Genomic DNA, 20448 nt, shown 5'->3' on the forward strand with positions numbered 1-20448 from the left:
CCTTGGATTATCCATATATGGATAAAAAGACAACTACAGTGTTAGAACAGGTTGATATTTGCAATATACAATTAACTAAGACCTTAGAGAAAACAGCACTATCTATACCTGACCATTGCAAATAAATAAATAAAGATCTTATGCTCCACTTACAAACACTCACCTTGTTTTTCTCCAGAACTTCGGACCCATAAGCATGAAGGACGGAAACTGGAAAAGAGATGGCGTAAATCTCATCTGGATGAGGACAGGCTAAACTGTAGGAAATACATGACAAAGTACCGCCAAGCCTTAAAAGCAGTATTTCTCTCAATGCATTGAACAGGCTGCCAATTCAACCAAGCACCTGTTCAGCATAGTCTACTGCAACCCCCAAAACAGAACAAGCCTGCCTAGTCAAAACTGAACTGCAGTGATTTTGTTGCATACTTTGCCAACAAAATTAAGTCTCTGCCAGGATTTACAGGCAGTCCCACCCAGTCTCAAATCAACCAAACAGGTGTGCACAAACTCTCCCCATCCTGACACAGACATATGGGACTCTGTAATCCAATAACAGAGGAGGGCCTTGACAAAATCCTAAAAGACCTTTGGACAACTACCTGCTCCCTAGACCCCTACCCATCAAAGATAGTGCAGCAGGCAAGTTGGGGCATTATAGAAAGTGCCACAAAAATTATATACTCCTCTTTTTCTAATAGGCAACTATCAACAGTATTAAAAAGGACAGTAGTGTGTCCTATGCTCAAGAACAACCTTGACCAGTACAAACATAAAAGTTACTGGCCAGTGTCTAACATCCCATTTCTAGAAAAACTTATAGAACAGTCTGTGTTCAACTCAGTGATTGGCTAGAAGAGAGACACTGGCTGGATCCATGTCAATCTGGATTCAGAACCAGTTATGGATCAGAAAGGGTCCTTGTATCCCTGCTAGATGATCTTCACAGACACTGAGACAGGAAATTTGCCTCGGTGTTAATACTGCTAGATTTCTGAGCAGCTCTTGACACTGTGGATCACAATATCATGTGAGAACAACTGGCAGAAATAGGTATCAATCGAACAGTACTTGCTTGGTTCAGATCCTATCTATCAGACTGGCAACAGTTCATACTGTTTGAAAGCGCTTCATTGCCACCATGGGCACTGACCTGAGGTGTACCACAAGGATCAATATTGTCACCTATTCTGTCAATATCTTCCTCAAGCCACTAGCCAAGCTGATTTGGTCGATGGACTCTCAGTTCTACTCTACATGGATGATGAGCAGCTACTCATACTCACTGAATCTAACTTACCCACGGTCTTGAACAAACTGACTACCTGTCTAACATCAGTTCAAGAACGGATTAAAAATAACAACCTTTGCCTGAACCCAAGTAAAACTGGGTTTCTATGGATCCCTAACACAGTCGGCACATCTCTTTTGGGAAATATGAACTCCCTCCTCAAATCAGAATCCAGGAATCTTGGAATACAGGTAGATTCAACACTCACTCTGATGTCCCAAATCCAAGCATCCTTAAAGAGCTGCTTCTCTCATTTGGAACAACTATGCTGTCTCTCTCCTTACACTGAGAAGGCAAGTCTTGTCTCAGTTGTGCATGCCATTATAACATCAAGACTGGTTTACTGTAATGCATTCTACAATGGACTGACTACAAAGAGTCTGCACCAGTTCCAATTGATTTAGAATGCTGCAAAAATTTCACTGGGTACCAGTACAATGCAAGGCTAAATTTAATGTTTGATCTTCAAGGCCCTTAAAGGAAATGGCCCAAAGTACTTGAAGAACAGGATCACCCTGTGTTTTGCTCAGACAAATGGTGACAGAACCCACGAGGGAGGGAGCGGCGCTGGATCTGGTGCTCACAAATGGGGATAGTGTGTCAAATGTCCAAGTGGGTGCCCACCTGGGCAACAGTGACCATCAAACGGTTTGGTTTGATATGATGGCTGTAGTGGAGGGCGGCCACTCAAAACTCAAAGTCCTGGATTTCAAGCGTGCTGACTTTACTAAAATGGGGGAATACCTGAGGGAGGAGATGAGGGGCTGGGAGGAAGTACAAAAAGTGGAAGGACAGTGGTCAAGGCTGAAAGAAGCTATAAATAAGGCCACAAACCTTTATGTAAGGAAAGTAAATAAAAGCAAGAGAAAAAGGAAACCGATATGGTTCTCCAAACAAGTGGTTGAGAAAATAAAGGCTAAAGAGTTGGCGTTCCAGAAATACACAAAAACTCAAGAACAGGAACACGGGGAGGAATACCGGATGAAACTGAAAGAAGCCAAGAGAGAGATACGTCTGGCGAAAGCGCAAGCAGAAGAACAAATGGCTAGAAATGTAAGGAGGGGTGACAAAATTTTCTTCAGGTATATTAGTGAAAGGAGAATGACTAAAAGGGAATTGTGAGACTAAAATTTACTGAGAACCGCTATGTAGATAGTGATGAAGAAAAAGCAAATTTGCTAAATAGATACTTCTGTTTTCACAGAAGAAAATGCTGGAGCAGGACCACGATGGACTGGAAAAAGTACAAATGAAAATGGAGCGGATACAGCATCATTTACAGAAGAGAGTGTGTATGAACAACTTGTAAAGCTAAAGGTGGACAAAGCCATGAGACCGGACGGGATCCACCCCAGGATATTGAGGCAGCTCAGAGAGGTTCTGGCGGGTCCTCTTAAAGATTTGTTTAATAAATCCTTAGAGACGGGAGAGGTTCCGAGGGATTGGAGAACGGCAGAGGTGGTCCCTCTTCACAAAAGTGGTGATAGGGAAGAAGCTGGAAACTACAGGCCGGTAAGCCTCACTTCGGTTATTGGAAAACGATGCTGAAGGAAAGGATAGTGAATTTCCTGGAAGCCAATAAGTTGCAAGATCCAAGACAACATGGTTTTACCAAAGGGAAATCGTGCCAAACAAATCTCATTGAGTTCTTTGATTGGGTGACAGGAGAATTGAATCAGGGACGAGCTATGGACGTAATCTACTTAGATTTCAGCAAAGTTTTTGACACGGTTCCCCACAGAAGGCTTTTAAATAAACTGGATGGGCTGCAGATAGGACCCGAAGTGGTGAACTGGATTAGGAACTGGTTGACGGACAGACGCCAGAGGGTAGTGGTAAATGGAGTTCGCTCGAAGGAGGGAAAGGTGAGTAGTGGAGTGCCTCCAGGATCGGTGCTGGGGCCGATTCTGTTCAATATATTTGTGAGTGACCTTGCCGAAGGGTTAGAAGGTAAAGTTTGCCTATTTGCGGATGATACTAAGATCTGTAACAGAGTGGACACCCCGGAGGGAATGGAAAACATGAAAAAGGATCTGAAGAAGCTAGAAGAATGGTCTAAGGTTTGGCAATTAAAATTCAATGCCAAGAAATGCAAAGTGATGCACTTAGGGAATAGAAATTCACGGGAGACGTATGTGTTAGGCGGCGAGAGTCTGATACGTACGGACGGGGAGAGGGATCTTGAGGTGATAGTATCTGTGGATTTGAAGGCAACGAAACAGTGTGACAAGGCGGTGGCCGTAGCTAGAAGATTGCTAGGCTGTATAGAGAGAGGTGTGACCAGCAGAAGAAAGGAAGTGTTGATGCCCCTGTATAAGTCGTTGGTGAGGCCCCATCTGGAGTATTGCGTTCAGTTTTGGAGGCCGTATCTTGCTAAGGATGTAAAAAGAATCGAAGCGGTGCAAAGAAAAGCTACGAGAATGGTATGGGATTTGCGTTACAAGACGTATGAGGAGAGACTTGCTGACCTGAACATGTATACTCTGGAGGAAAGGAGAAACAGGGGTGATATGATACAGACGTTCAAATATTTGAAAGGTATTAATCCTTTTCCGGAGATACGAAGGCGGTAGAACGAGAGGACATGAAATGAGATTAAAGGGGGGCAGACTCAAGAAAAATGTCAGGAAGTATTTTTTCACAGAGAGAGTGGTGGATGCTTGGAATGCCCTCCCGCGGGAGGTGGTGGAGATGAAAACGGTAACGGAATTCCAACATGCGTGGGATAAATATAAAGGAATCCTGTTCAGAAGAAATGGATCCTCAGGAGCTTAGCCGAGATTGGATAACAGAGCCGCGGAGCTGGTGGTTGGGAGACGGGGATAGTGCCGGGCAGACTTATATGGTCTGTGCCAGAGCCAATGGTGGGAGGCGGGGATAGTGCTGGGCAGACTTGTACGGTCTGTGCCCTGAAAAAGACAAGTACAAATCAAGATAAGGTATACACAAAAAAGTGGCACATTTCTTGGGCAGACTGGATGGACCGTGCAGGTCTTTTTCTGCCTTCATCTACTATGTTACTATGTTATGTTATCCTCTACACACCTCCAAAGGACATCAAACAATGTGATTCCCGCCAGCATGCCTTCTCTGGAGTAGCCCCCATACTCAGAAATGCATTCCCTGAAAGGCTTTGCTTAACACAAGACTATCACTGCATACATACACACACAGTACTATAGCAGGACATGTTTATCCATTCCTACCCTAGCTAAGATAATATTAAATCACCTTTCTGGCCTCATGTGCAACTTTATTAAATTAGTCCCCTTATTTTCTTACTCCTTCTTACTTATCTATATGTTCCATCTTTGCTTACACCCTATGCTGTCTATTAAAATGTTTTTATTACATATTGTGCCATACTTTCTACTGTTATTTGAATAGTTTTACAGCTGGAATTGTCTATTGCTTATGTTTCAAAAACCGAACAAGTTGTTTTAATACACAGCGTAGATCAAACTTGTACATCAAAGACCTGACATGGGCCATGTTTCAGTACACAGCACCAGTGTCAGGAGTCATGTGACAGTATAAATCCAAATATTAACATGCCTAACATCTCAGCTAAGGGCTATGGGATGAGATCCATACTCCATGTAAAAATACGGATGTAGTGTTGCGTAATAAGTCACAAAACTCAGTGGTACAACCTCTGCTCAGCTTTAAACAACAAATACAAAGATGTCAAGGATGACAAGTAACTCAAAAAGAGACGTGTAGGGGCGTGCCAAGATGGTGGACTGACTGGTGGATGCTCTGCAGTGTCTCTGAATCTTTCCCTGGTGGTCGAGAGTTTCTCCGACGGAGTAAAGAAGCTGACTTTTCCTTTCTAAATATGCCGCACACCAAGCGGAAAGGAGTAGTCAAGGGCTTGCCGGTGACAAACTCGGAAACTGCTCTACTTCAGATGACGCTCGACAGATATGCCACTAGTACTCCACGACAGACCGGTTTGAGTCAAATTCCCGCAGTGGGAGACGTTGGTGGATTGTCTTTCTCACAGGGAATAGAAACATCATTATCATCACCGGAGGTTAATCCCCCGCCTTTCCCAGCAGGTCTCAGAAGCGGGCTAGACTTCCTGGAGACATCCGAAGATGGCGCAACAGGAGATCTTGTTACCGGAGCCCAAGCTGAGACACTGGGAATATTAAACAAAGTTGAATTAATAGTTCCCGAGGCGGTAACTTTAGATTCCATGTGGAAAGCGATACAGATGCTGACTACTACAGTTGCTCCAATCGTGAGTAAATTGGACTCTTTAACATCTGCATTAGAGACTTTTAAAAAAGAATCGGAAAAAACTAATGGTGCTGTTCAACAGGATCTCTCTAGTCTAAAAGTAAAAACGGACTTGCTAGTAAAAGATAAATTGATGATACATCGAAAGATAGAGCAGTTTGAACATTGCAACAGGCGTTTGAATTTAAGGTTGCTGAATTTTCCAATTTCTACAGAAATGAATGCGATGGCTATGTTCAAAAAATATTTGACTGAAAAAGCGAATGCTACATACCTGTAGAAGGTATTCTCCGAGGACAGCAGGCTGATTGTTCTCACTGATGGGTTGACGTCCTCGGCAGCCCCCTCCATCGGAAAGTTTACTAGCAAAGGCCTTTGCTAGTCCTCGCGCGCCCATGCGCACCGCGCATGCGCGGCCGTCTTCCCGCCCGAAACCGGCTCGAGCCGGCCAGTCCAGTATGTAGCAAGACAATACACTTCAAGGGAAGACTCAACTCCAAAGGGGAGGCGGGCGGGTTTGTGAGAACAATCAGCCTGCTGTCCTCGGAGAATACCTTCTACAGGTATGTAGCATTCGCTTTCTCCGAGGACAAGCAGGCTGCTTGTTCTCACTGATGGGGTATCCCTAGCCCCCAGGCTCACTCAAAACAACAACCATGGTCAATTGGGCCTCGCAACGGCGAGGACATAACTGAGATTGACCTAAAAAAATTTACCAACTAACTGAGAGTGCAGCCTGGAACAGAACAAACAGGGCCCTCGGGGGGTGGAGTTGGATCCTAGAGCCCAAACAGGTTCTGAAGAACTGACTGCCCGAACCGACTGTCGCGTCGGGTATCCTACTGCAGGCAGTAATGAGATGTGAATGTGTGGACAGATGACCACGTCGCAGCTTTGCAAATTTCTTCAATGGAGGCTGACTTCAAGTGGGCTACCGACGCAGCCATGGCTCTAACATTATGAGCCGTGACATGACCCTCAAGAGCCAGCCCCGCCTGGGCGTAAGTGAAGGAAATGCAATCTGCTAGCCAATTGGATATGGTGCGTTTCCCTACAGCCACTCCCCTCCTATTGGGGTCAAAAGAAACAAACAATTGGGCGGACTGTCTGGTGGGCTGTGTCCGCTCCAGGTAGAAGGCCAATGCTCTCTTGCAGTCCAATGTGTGCAGCTGACGTTCAGCAGGGCAGGAATGAGGACGGGGAAAAAATGTTGGCAAGACAATTGACTGGTTCAGATGGAACTCCGACACAACCTTTGGCAAGAACTTAGGGTGAGTGCGGAGGACTACTCTGTTATGATGAAATTTGGTGTACGGGGCCTGGGCTACCAGGGCCTGAAGCTCACTGACTCTACGAGCTGAAGTAACTGCCACCAAGAAAATGACCTTCCAGGTCAAGTACTTCAGATGGCAGGAATTCAGTGGCTCAAAAGGAGGTTTCATCAGCTGGGTGAGAACGACATTGAGATCCCATGACACTGTAGGAGGCTTGACAGGGGGCTTTGACAAAAGCAAACCTCTCATGAAGCGAACAACTAAAGGCTGTCCCGAGATCAGCTTACCTTCCACACGGTAATGGTATGCACTGATTGCACTAAGGTGAACCCTTACAGAGTTGGTCTTGAGACCAGACTCAGACAAGTGCAGAAGGTATTCAAGCAGGGTCTGTGTAGGACAAGAGCGAGGATCTAGGGCCTTGCTGTCACACCAGACGGCAAACCTCCTCCAATGGAAGAAGTAACTTCTCTTAGTGGAGTCTTTCCTGGAAGCAAGCAAGATGCGGGAGACACCCTCTGACAGACCCAAAGAGGCAAAGTCTACGCCCTCAACATCCAGGCCGTGAGAGCCAGAGACTGGAGGTTGGGATGCAGAAGCGCCCCCTCGTCCTGTGTGATGAGGGTCGGAAAACACTCCAATCTCCACGGTTCTTCGGAGGATAACTCCAGAAGAAGGGGGAACCAGATCTGACGCGGCCAAAAAGGAGCAATCAGAATCATGGTGCCTCGGTCTTGCTTGAGTTTCAACAAAGTCCTCCCCACCAGAGGGATGGGAGGATAAGCATACAGCAGGCCCTCCCCCCAATCCAGGAGGAAGGCATCCGATGCTAGTCTGCCGGGGGCCTGAAGCCTGGAACAGAACTGAGGGACTTTGTGGTTCACTCGAGATGCGAAGAGATCCACCAAGGGGGTGCCCCACGCTTGAAAGATCTGGCGCACCACTCTGGAGTTGAGCGACCACTCGTGAGGTTGCATAATCCGGCTCAGTCTGTCGGCCAGACTGTTGTTTACGCCTGCCAGATATGTGGCTTGGAGCACCATGCCGAGACGGCGGGCCCAGAGCCACATGCTGACGGCTTCCTGACACAGGGGGTGAGATCCGGTGCCCCCCTGCTTGTTGACATAGTACATGGCAACCTGGTTGTCTGTCTGAATTTGGATAATTTGGTGGGACAGCCGATCTCTGAAAGCCTTCAGAGCGTTCCAGATCGCTCGCAACTCCAGAAGATTGATCTGTAGATCGCGTTCTTGGAGGGACCAACTTCCTTGGGTGTGAAGCCCATCGACATGAGCTCCCCATCCCAGGAGAGACGCATCCGTGGTCAGCACTTTTTGTGGCTGAGGAATTTGGAAGGGACGTCCCAGAGTCAAATTGGAGCAAATCGTCCACCAATACAGGGATTTGAGAAAACTCGTGGACAAGTGGATCACGTCCTCTAGACCCCCAGCGGCCTGATACCACTGGGAGGCTAGGGTCCATTGAGCAGATCTCATGTGGAGGCGGGCCATGGGAGTCACATGAACTGTGGAGGCCATGTGGCCCAGCAATCTCAACATCTGCCGAGCTGTGATCTGCTGGGACGCACGCACCCGCGAGACGAGGGACAACAAGTTGTTGGCTCTCGCCTCTGGAAGATAGGCGCGAGCTGTCCGAGAATCCAGCAGGGCTCCTATGAATTCGAGTTTCTGCACTGGGAGAAGATGGGACTTTGGGTAATTTATCACAAACCCCAGTAGCTCCAGGAGGCGAATAGTCATCTGCATGGACTGCAGGGCTCCTGCCTCGGATGTGTTCTTCACCAGCCAATCGTTGAGATATGGGAACACGTGCACCCCCAGCCTGCGAAGTGCCGCTGCTACCACAGCTAGGCACTTTGTGAACACCCTGGGCGCAGAGGCGAGCCCAAAGGGTAGCACACAGTACTGGAAGTGGCGTGTGCCCAACTGAAATCGCAGATACTGTCTGTGAGCTGGCAGTATCGGGATGTGTGTGTAGGCATCCTTGAAGTCCAGAGAGCATAGCCAATCGTTTTGCTGAATCATGGGGAGAAGGGTGCCCAGGGAAAGCATCCTGAACTTTTCTTTTACGAGATATTTGTTCAGGGCCCTTAGGTCTAGGATGGGACGCATCCCCCCTGTTTTCTTTTCCACAAGGAAGTACCTGGAATAGAATCCCAGCCCTTCTTGCCCGGATGGCACGGGCTCGACCGCATTGGCGCTGAGAAGGGCGGAGAGTTCCTCTGCAAGTACCTGCTTGTGGTGGAAGCTGTAAGACTGAGCTCCCGGTGGACAATTTGGAGGTTTTGAGGCCAAATTGAGGGTGTATCCCTGCCGGACTATTTGGAGAACCCACTGATCGGAGGTTATGAGAGGCCACCTTTGGTGAAAAGCTTTCAACCTCCCCCCGACCGGCAGGTCGCCCGGCACTGACACTTGGATGTCGGCTATGCTCTGCTGGAGCCAGTCAAAAGCTCGCCCCTTGCTTTTGCTGGGGAGCCGCGGGGCCTTGCTGAGGCGCACGCTGCTGACGAGAGCGAGCGCGCTGGGGCTTAGCCTGGGCCGCAGGCTGTCGGGAAGGAGGATTGTACCTACGCTTACCAGAAGCATAGGGACCAGTCTTCCTTCCCCCGAAAAATCGTCTACCTGTAGAGGTAGAGGCTGAAGGCTGCCGGCGGGAGAACTTGTCGAATGCGGTGTCCCGCTGGTGGAGAGACTCTACCACCTGCTCGACTTTTTCTCCAAAAATGTTGTCCGCACGGCAAGGCGAGTCCGCAATCCGCTGCTGGAGTCTATTCTCCAGGTCGGCGGCACGCAGCCATGAGAGCCTGCGCATCACCACACCTTGAGCAGCGGCCCTGGACGCAACATCAAAAGTGTCATAAACTCCTCTGGCCAGGAATTTTCTGCACGCCTTCAGCTGCCTGACCACCTCCTGAAAAGGCTTGGCTTGCTCAGGGGGAAGAGCATCAACCAAGCCCGCCAACTGCCGCACATTGTTCCGCATGTGTATGCTCGTGTAGAGCTGGTAAGACTGGATCTTGGCCACGAGCATAGAAGAATGGTAGGCCTTCCTCCCAAAGGAGTCTAAGGTTCTAGGGTCTTTGCCCGGGGGCGCCGAAGCATGCTCCCTAGAACTCTTAGCCTTCTTTAGGGCCAGATCCACAACTCCAGAGTCATGAGGCAACTGAGTGCGCATCAGCTCTGGGTCCCCATGGATCCGGTACTGGGACTCAATCTTCTTGGGAATGTGGGGATTACTTAGTGGCTTGGTCCAGTTCGCAAGCAATGTCTTTTTTAGGACATGGTGCAAGGGAACAGTGGACGCTTCCTTAGGTGGAGAAGGATAGTCCAGGAGCTCAAACATTTCAGCCCTGGGCTCGTCCTCCACAACCACCGGGAAGGGGATGGCCGTAGACATCTCCCGGACAAAGGAAGCAAAAGACAGACTCTCGGGAGGAGAAAGCTGTCTCTCAGGAGAGGAAGTGGGATCAGAAGGAAGACCCTCAGACTCCTCGTCAGAGAAATATCTGGGGTCCTCCTCTTCCTCCCACGAGGCCTCACCCTCGGTGTCAGACACAAGTTCACGAACCTGCGTCTGCAACCTCGCCCTACTCGACTCGGTGGAACCCCGTCCACGGTGGGGGCGTCGAGAGGTAGACTCCCTCGCCCGCATCGGCGAAGCTCCCTCCGCCGACGTAGTCGGGGAGCCTTCCTGGGAGGTGGCCGCTGTCGGCACCGCACGCGGTACCGACGTCGGGGACCTCAACCCGGGCGATGGGCCAGCCGGCGCCACGCTCGACGGTACCGGAGGCGCAAGCACCGCCGGTACCGGAGGGGTAGGGCGCAACAGCTCTCCCAGAATCTCTGGGAGAACGGCCCGGAGGCTCTCGTTTACAGCGGCTGCAGAGAAAGGCTGAGAGGTCGATGCAGGCGTCGACGTCAGAACCTGTTCCGGGCGAGGAGGCTGTTCCGGGCTGTCCAGAGTGGAGCGCATCGACACCTCCTGAACAGAGGGTGAGTGGTCCTCTCGGTGCTGATGCCTGCTGGGTGCCGAATCCCTCGGCGACCCAGAGCTCTCGGTGCCGACATGGGGAGGAGACCGGTGTCGATGCTTCTTCGACTTCTTCCGAAGCATGTCACCGGAGCTCCCCGGCACCGACGAGGAGGACGTAGAATCCATCCGTCGCTTCCTCGGGGCCGAGACCGAAGAGGGTCGATCCCGGGGGGGCTGTACCGCAGGAGCCCTCAGGGTAGGAGGAGACCCACCCGAAGGCTCACCGCCACCAGCAGGGGAATGGACAGCCCTCACCTGCACTCCTGACGATGCACCTCCGTCCGACGACATCAGCAGACGAAGTCTCGGTACCACCGACGTCGATGCAGTCGCCCGATGCCTCGGCGCCGATGCAGAGGTTCGATGCCTCGATGCAGTCGATGAAGCGGCAGCCAAGGAAGATGGTCCGGACGCTGACGACGTCGATGCACTCGATGCCTCCGGTGCTGATGCCGACGAAGAGCCCGAGAACAAAACGTTCCACTGGGCTAATCTCGCTACCTGAGTCCGCCTTTGTAACAGGGAACACAGACTGCAGTTCTGAGGGCGGTGCTGGGCCCCTAGACACTGAAGACACGCAGAGTGCCTATCACTGAGCGAGATTACCCGGGCGCACTGGGTGCACTTCTTGAAGCCGCTGGAAGGCTTCGATGTCATGGGCGGAAAAATCACGCCGGCGAAATCAAAAGCCGAAATGGCGAAAATTGAAGCACCAAAATTTAGAGGGAGAAAAATCTCGACCGAGGCCAAAAGAGGCCTACCCCGACAACGAAAGAAAACTTACGGGGCAAAAACTGAGAAATACGGGAAGGGCAGAAAACCCGAAAGGGTCTTCCGGAACACTACCGGAGCGCTTCCCGAACGTTTTCAAGGAAAAAACAGCAAAAAACACGTAGAAAAGGACGCGCGAGGTCGACTCTCTGGGGCACGAACGGCGTAACACGACCGTACCGAGCGCAGACGAAAGAAGACTGGCCGGCTCGAGCCGGTTTCGGGCGGGAAGACGGCTGCGCATGCGCGGTGCGCATGGGCGCGCGAGGACTAGCAAAGGCCTTTGCTAGTAAACTTTCCGATGGAGGGGGCTGCCGAGGACGTCAACCCATCAGTGAGAACAAGCAGCCTGCTTGTCCTCGGAGAACCTTCAATACTCCCCAGATTTAATTCCCTCAGTTAACAAAATATATTATTTACCTGATTTAAAACGTGGGGAGAAATTGAAGGAAGCACAGGGTTTACAAAATCTAACTGCTCTTCTAGAACAATCCGCTATTGAAATCTTTGAAAGGAAAACATTACTTGTTTCGTTGGTTTTTGAACAGGATCTAAACTCAATTTTGAAGATGTTCTTCAAAAATTCTACAAAAACATTTTTTGGAGATAGAATATGGATCTACCCAGATGTGGTGAAAACCACACAGGATAGAAGAAAAGCTTTCCTGGCTCTTAGAGAAGAGACCCGACTGTTGGGGGCAAGATTTATTTTGTCTTATCCTTGTAAATGTTTGGTAAATTACTTAGATAAAAATATGTTTTCTTTGAACCAGAGCACTCAAAGTTTTCTTAGAAATGAAAAAAGTGACCAGATAGTCTCTGAATATTAAGAAAATCTGGATTGACATACAATTTATGTGAAGTTAACCAGGCCTTCTATGTTTGGATGTTTTTCTTTATATGTTTTTTCACCAGTTGATACTTAACGCCCCCCTACTGGTTTGACTAGGTGGTCTAAGAAAGAGTTATTATTTTCTCTTGCCTTCTCTTAAAGTTTAAGAAAGGTTAATTTATTTATTTCCTAATGTTTATCATATATGCTCTGTCTTTCTGTAACAAGATTTAATGCTTGTAATTTAACATTGAAATTATAAATAAATAATTTTAAAAAAAGAGACGTGTAAAGCACAACATATTTTAATTCCTACCAAAATTATTTTTAAAATGTTTTTTTTTTTTGTTTTGGTCTGAGGCTATACACCTTTCCTTTTCTGTCTTCTAGAACCTTTTCCTGCGTTTCTTTCAATTATGCTTTTCCTTATGTGCCCTCCTTTTTTCATCTCTCCCTCCCCTTCCCCTTCTTTCATCATTTCTCTCTCTCATAAGAACTTAAGAGTAGCCATACTGGGTCAGACGGTCAGACTAATGGTCCATCTAGCCCAGTATCCTGTTTTCCGAACAGTGGCCACGCCAGGTCACAAGTACATGACAGAAAATCAAATTGTGGCAACACTCCATACTACAAATCTCAGGGCAAGCAGTTGCTTCCCATGTCTGTCTCAATAGCAGACTATGGTCTTTTCCTCCAGGAATTTGTTCAAATTTTTTTTTAACCCAGATATGCTAACCACTGTTACCACCTTCTCCGGCAAAGAGTTCCAGAGCTTAACTATTCATTGAGTGAAAAAGAATTTCCTCCTATTTGTTTTAAAAGTATTTCCATGTAACTTCCTCGAGTGTCCCCTAGTCTTTGTACTTTTGGAACGAGTAAAAAATCGATTTACTTCTAACTCATTCTAAACCACTCAGGATTTTGTAGACCCCCAATCATATCTCCCTCATCCATCTCATTTCACCTTTTGCTGTTCTTCTCTATGTCTTTCTGTTGTTTATATATCTTCTTCCTAATCTTGCCTTTCTTTCACCTACTTTTCAAATGTTTCTGTTTCTATCAACCTCTAAGTGCCATCTCTACTTCCCCTTTTCTTCCCTCTTACTTTCTCTCATTCTCGACCTCTTGCTTGCCTTTTCCACTCCTCCCCATCTCTTCCTTTCTCTGCCTCTAATTCTCAACCTTCTATCTTACCCTTTCAGTCCCTTTCCACCTTCCCTTGTCTATATTCCCAATTTTTTTGTCCCTCTTCTTTATCTGATTCCCTCAATACCCCTTATTGTCAACCTGCCTCCCTCAGTGCTACCCCAGCCTCAATAATCTCCCCTTAGTGCCCATAATGTCCACTCCCTTCAACTCACACCCCGAGATGCTAGCAACAAAATGTGGATCCACTGACCTACGGTTGTCCTGCTGCTCATAGTTTCTACTTATAGCACCTGTGCTGAATTTTTTTTTGTTACATTTGTACCCCACACTTTCCCACTCATGGCAGGCTCAATGCGGCTTACATGGGGCAATGGAGGGTTAAGTGACTTACCCAGTCACAAGGAGCTGCCTGTGCCTGAAGTGGGAATCAAACTCAGTTCCCCAGGACCAAAGTCCACCACCCTAACCACTAGGCCACTCTGCAAGTATAGGGCCCTGGTAAGTGCAAGGCACATATTCCTTCAGAATCCCCATGCTGAGTACTGTCAGCTGCAGTCACTGGTTCCAGAATTTTGGTTGCTATTGCCAGCTGTATTTTTGGAGCCGTGGAGGGGCATAATCGATCGGGGCACCCAAGTTTTGCTGAGGACGTCATCACAGGACATCTCCGCGAAGGGGCGGGGAAACCCGTATTATCAAAACAAGATGGGCATCCATCTTTCGTTTCGATAATACGGTCGGGGATGCCCAAACCTCAACATTTAGGTCGACCTTAGAGATGGTCATCCTTAGAGATGGTCATCCCCGGTTTTTGGCAATAATGGAAACCGAGGACGCCCATCTCAGAAACGACCAAATCCAAGCCATTTGGTCATGGGAGGATCCAGCATTCATAGTATACTGGTCCCCCTCCCATGCCAGGACACCAACTGGGCACCCTAGGGGGCACTGCAGTGGACTTCTGAAAAAGCTCCCAGGTGCATAGCTCCCTTACCTTGTGTGCTACCCTCCCAACCCCCCCCCCCAAAAAAAAAAAAAACCCACTCCCCACAACTGTACACCACTACCATAGCCCTTAGGGATGAAGGGGGGCACCTAGATGTAGGTACAGTGGGTTTCTGGTGGGTTTTGGAGGGCTTGCTGTTTCCTCCACAAGTATAACAAGTAGGGGGATGGGCCTGGGTCCGCCTGCCTAAAGTGCACTGCAGTACCCACTAAAATTGCTCCATGGACCTGCATACTGCTGTCATGGAGCTGGGTATGATATTTGAGGCTGGCATAGAGGCTGGAAAAAATATTTAAAAAACTTTTTTAGGGTGGGAGGGGGTTAATGACCCCTGGGGGAGTAAGAGGAGGTCATCCCCGATTCCCTCCGGTGGTCATCTGGTCATTTAGGGCACATTTTTGTGGCTTGGTCATAAGCAAAAAAGGACCAAGTAAAGTCGTCCAAGTGTTAGTCAGGGACGCCCTTCTTTTTTCCATTATCAGCCGAGGACGCCCATGTGTTTTAAGCACGCCCCAGTCCCGCCTTTGCTATGCTTCTGACACGCCCCTGTGAACTTTGGTCATCCCCGCGATGGAAAGCAGTTGAGGATGCCCAAAATCGGCTTTCAATTATGCCAATTTGGCCAACCCTGTGAGAAGGATGACCATCTTCTGATTTGTGTCGAAAGATGTGCGCCCTTCTCTTTCGAAAATAAGCCTGCTAGTGAGCTGGATTTGCTTAGGAGACCAGATATAGCCAATGCTGTGGGCTATAGTTTGGGAATCTCTGTTTTAGAGTAACTGAATAATACTTTGCTTTGTGGACAACCAGTTCATTTTGTTTATTTAATAATTTTTATGTCTTACCAAAAAGCTCAGGACAGAATAAAAAAACATTCATTAAATAATATATAAACATAGACAAACATATCAGGATAGAAGGCAGAGTAAAGACATGATAGAGACATTCAAATATCACACAGGTAGAGAGATCATGATGTGAAGCTTGAGTAGACAGATTCAAAAGTAATGTAAAGAATGGTTTCTTCACAGAAAAGGCAGTGAGTGCATGAAATAACCTCTCAGCCCAGAGAATGGAAATCCAAAATAATAAAAATACTGAGGATTCTCCATGCTAGAGAAGTGAAGATAAAGTCAGAAATAAAGCTAGAGATGTTTTTGTACTCTTTCAACTAGTACTGGAACTAGGGTAGCGCTTCTCAACCCGGTCCTTGAGACATACTCAGCTAGTCGGGTTTTTAGATTATCCACAGTGAATATGCATGAGAGAGATTTGTATGCACTGCCTACTCGGTATGCAGATCTACCTCATGCATATTAATTGTGGATATCCTATAAACTTGACTGGCTGGGTATGCCACAAAGACTGGGTTGAGAAACACTGAACTAGGGGACATTCCATGAACTAAAGCATAGAGCAGTGATTCCCAAACTTGATCCTGGAGGTACCTCAGTCAGTCAGGTTTTCAGGATATCCACAATGAATATTCATGAGAGAGATTTGCATGCACTGTCTCCGCTGCATGCAGATCTCTAGCATGAATATTGTGGAAAACCTGACTGGCTGGGGCATCTCCAGGACCAGGTTTGAGAACCACTGGCATAGAAAGCTTAAGACAAATCAGAAAAGTAGTATTTTACTTAACAATAAAGCTATGAAATTTGTTACCAGAGGATATCTATTTATTTTTAAAATGTATACACCCTCTACAACCTAGGTAGTTTCCATATAAACATACAAAATAAAACAGGAACAGATAAAACAAAAAATACAATAATACACAATATAAATTATACAATTCTTCAATCCTAAAGTCCACCACAAGGATATAGCTGCCCAACAAGTACAGTAATAATAAAACAATTTACATTTTTAGAAAAATGCTGCCACAAAGCTGAGTTTAAAAGAGATTTGGACAAGTTCCTAGAGGAAAAGTCCATAAGAATCATTAACCAAATAGATTTGGGAAGGCCACTCTTCATTCCTGGAAGTGGCCTGCAGTATCTATTCTTAACGTTCTGATAGGTAGTACCTAGTTATATGATTTGCCACTTTCAGAGACAGAATGCTGGCCTTACACAGCATAGCATAACTTCTGCTGTTATATATGCCATTGGATATAATATGGATACTGAAGGAAGAAGGAAGAACAAAGCAAACCAAATATATCTGGATATCTTAATTTGTTATCATATTCTAAATCTCTTTTTCTCCCCCTCCCCCCTTTCCTGTCTCTGTCTATGACTTTGTCTGGATTCTAGATCTGGATTCAGTGCCGCTCTCCTTGTCAGACATTATGAAGCTGACCTCATCCCTTCCCCAGCTTCGCAGCACCATGAGACCACCATTGCAGAGCAACATTGATGGTAAGAATCAGTGATGTGTACTATCTATAAAGAAATAACTCCAGAAGGGCAGGGTACTAAATGAAAAGACAATTGTACCATCACTATCCCGTACAGTACCTCCTTAGAACATAACACTGCAGTCACAGTTGCCCTCTATCAAGTTACTAAAATCGTCTTTCACCTGCTTTTCCTGAACAACCACACTGTAAGACATCAAGAGTAGCATGATGGGGAGAGGAGTGGCCTAGTGGTTAGGGTGGTGGACTTTGGTCCTGGGGAACTGAGGAACTGAATTTGATTCCCGGCACAGGCAGCTCCTTGTGACTCTGGGCAAGTCACTTAACCCTCCATTGCCTGCTGCATTGAGCCTGCCATGAGTGGGAAAAAGCGCGGGGTACAAATGTAACAAAAATAAAAAAAAATAAATAAAATGAAGACTTCACAAAACCAAAAGAAGAATAAAGCACATGAACAGTAGCATCAAGACTCTGTAGAAGAGGCAAAGGGGTACAAACAATGGAATGAAGAACCAAAATCATAGGGAGAGGGTAAAGCAGCACCAAAATTGGCAGTTAGAACCCAAGGCACTGGGAGAGTAGTAATGCAGCTGCAGCACCAATATTGGCTAGGCACCAAGAGAGGAGTGAAGCAGCAGAACACTGGTTTACACCTCATATCCTCTGGGTATGGTGCAAAGAATTGCACAGGGACAATGCTGATGCTGTCCAGAGCTGGGAAGAATCTGCCTGTATCCCCCATGCCTCCCCCTCCTCTTCCTGACTTTCCCATCCAACCCCATGTCAAATGTAAAAAGGAAGGGGTACCCAACTGCAAACAAATACACATATAACATACAAAGCAATCAAGATAAAAAGGTCTTCCAATAATAACTTCAGAGAAGGGGATCCCTCTTGCTTACTTTACTCTATAGCTCTTCCACCTTTACCGACATCTTCAATTCGAACTCCCACCTCTAACCCAATCCTTTTCCCTCCATTTCCAAAATGATACACAAATACAGTAACGTGGAGTAAACAACAAGGCTGCAGCTTCTTTACTGTAAACAACAGAACTTGGAAAGAACAAAAACAATCGTAAACCTTAGCCCAAGCTACTTTGAAGCTACCCAGCTTCAACTGCACTCATAACCACTCGCCTCCATAGCAAAGTGGGTAATTGTCCCTGGTCCCGCCTCAGTCAAGCAAGGGCCTGTGTAGCAGACATGCCTCCCATGCCTGTTTAATCATCCAGGTCACCAGCCCTTCAATTACACACCGGCTCAACCCTCTGAGCCAGAGGCCTTGTAGCTCAGGCTCCCGCCACAGGAGCCACCAACCCTCGCTGTTGGCCACACACCCAAAAATCTGAAGCTGCGGCCTGTTCCACCTCCATACATTAAGGCAATGCTTCATAGTCTCCTGGAAATCATTCAGTAGTAAGTCTCCTGCCGCCTCCGGGTCCATAATCGCCATCAAACTTGTAGGGACGCACAGTCGAAAAAGCCGCGACTGTGGACAGGAAAAGCCCTGACCCCCTTCAGCGCTCTCTTTATATAACTTCACCCTTGATGCCACCTACCCCTGAGTGACCTGCCTGCCTCTCTCTCCAATCCCTTTTGCTCTGGTCCTGCTTGCTTTTGAATTGACCTATGGCCAGCCATCCACCAGTCTCTCTCACCCCACTTCCAGTCCCCTTGCCAGAAAGGAGGGCCCCCATCCTTCGGTTATGGGGTCATCCTCCAGACTAGCTCTCCGGCTCAGTAATTATGAAGTAATAGGTACAAGTTTTTAATCAAAGTCAATGATTAAAACACATATAAATCATACAATCATATGGGCAGTCAAAAAAACTAAACAATAGTTTTCTACTATTAGTTGATCATATTTATATTCATCAAACTTCAAATGCCCATTAGTCTATTGCATTTATGACCAGCAAATATCAAATGCTTGACATGTTTCAGCAAAATGCCTGCTTTAGAGGTCTTATAATATCTAGATTTGAACAACGATGTCAGAACAGCATGCCATCACCACCCAAGCTGCAAAGGACTCAAATACAAATCAGCCTATGCATCCAGCTTCTCCTATATAAGCACGCAACTATGGAACTCATTACCAAACGCCATGAAAACAATGTATGACCTACTAAACTTCCATAAATCACTAAAAACTAACTTGTTCAAAAGGCATACCCTAACTATCCAACTTAAACGCCTGAATCCTGCAACACAACGAAACTCATACCCAAAATGGACATAACTTAACTCTTCCTCTTTTCAATTCCCTAATGTGTCTATTACACATGAACTTTACTATACCATAATATCACTCTGCATTTGTCATACCGGAATGGTGATCGCCTCACGGTGCTATGTAAGCCGCATTGAGCCTGCAAATAGGTGGGAAAATGTGGGATACAAATGCAACAAATAAATAAATAAAAGAATTAGAAACTCGAAGGGCATGAAGAAAGCACAGGTAGACCAAATTTTAAAAATAAATAAATCAAGAGCAATAGAAAATAATAAATAGAAAAAAGAAAAAAGGGATTGTCCCATATATTTTACCACCAAAGTCAGACACATAGAGGGTCATTTTCTATATGACATCTAAGTACGATTTACTTAAGAACATAAGCATTGCCATACTGGGACAGACCAAAGGTCCATCAAGCCCAGTATCCTGTTTCCAACAGTGGCCAATTCAGGTCACAAGTACCTGGCAAGATTCCAAAACAGTACAATACATTTTATGCTGCTTATCCTAGAACTAAGTAGTGGATTTTCCCAAGTCCATCTTAATAATGGCTTATGGACTTTTCTTTTAGGAAGATATCCAAGGTAAAATTATGTATCATACCTGATAATTTTCTTTCCATTAATCATAGCTGATCAATCCATAGACTGGTGGGTTGTGTCCATCTACCAGCAGGTGGAGATAGAGAGCAAACTTTTGCCTCCCTATATGTGGTCATGTGCTGCCGGAAACTCCTCAGTATGTCGATATCAAAGCTCCATCCGCAGGACTCAGCACTTAAGAGAATTACACCCACGAAGGGACACTCTGCCCAGCTCACCACCGCCGAAACGGGGGAGGGGAATTAACCCAGCTCATCCCCACACAAGTGGGGGAGGGGAATCCGTCCAGCTCATCCCCGCGGAGCGGGGGAGGGACACCACACCCGCCGATGCGGGGGGATCTGGCTTATCCTGCAACCGCAACCGCGGGAGGAGCTGACTGACCCTAACACCGCCGAAGCGGGAGGGGTACAAAGCTGCCCTACAGCCGCACGAAGCGGGAGGGAGTGCCGGCAGAATTTAAATCTCAATCCAGCCCCGTAAAACGGAGGGGAGAGGAATGCAGCAGCTCGCTGTAACACAAACTCGTCTCAACTCATGAAGAATCCAAGTGAAAGAAGAACTTGAACACGAAGTCCTCCTGAAGTAACTGAAGGCTAAACTTGAACCTAAAATT

The 20448-nt window shown here is 47.0% G+C and overlaps 1 protein-coding gene across 1 annotated transcript in view; it reads left to right on the forward strand.

The window, feature by feature from the left end:
• Positions 1-16990, forward strand: part of LOC115459297 (active breakpoint cluster region-related protein-like) — a gene marked incomplete at both ends in the record, with an annotated part of 91382 nt that extends 74392 nt beyond the window's left edge. Inside the window, one exon of the mRNA XM_030189142.1 lies at positions 16886-16990. Coding sequence (XP_030045002.1) covers positions 16886-16990 — 105 coding nt within the window. The remainder of the gene's footprint in view (positions 1-16885) is intronic.
• Positions 16991-20448: the final 3458 nt, after the last annotated feature.

This window comes from Microcaecilia unicolor, unplaced genomic scaffold (genome assembly GCF_901765095.1).
Source record: "Microcaecilia unicolor unplaced genomic scaffold, aMicUni1.1, whole genome shotgun sequence".
Classification (NCBI taxonomy): Eukaryota; Metazoa; Chordata; class Amphibia; order Gymnophiona; family Siphonopidae; genus Microcaecilia; species Microcaecilia unicolor.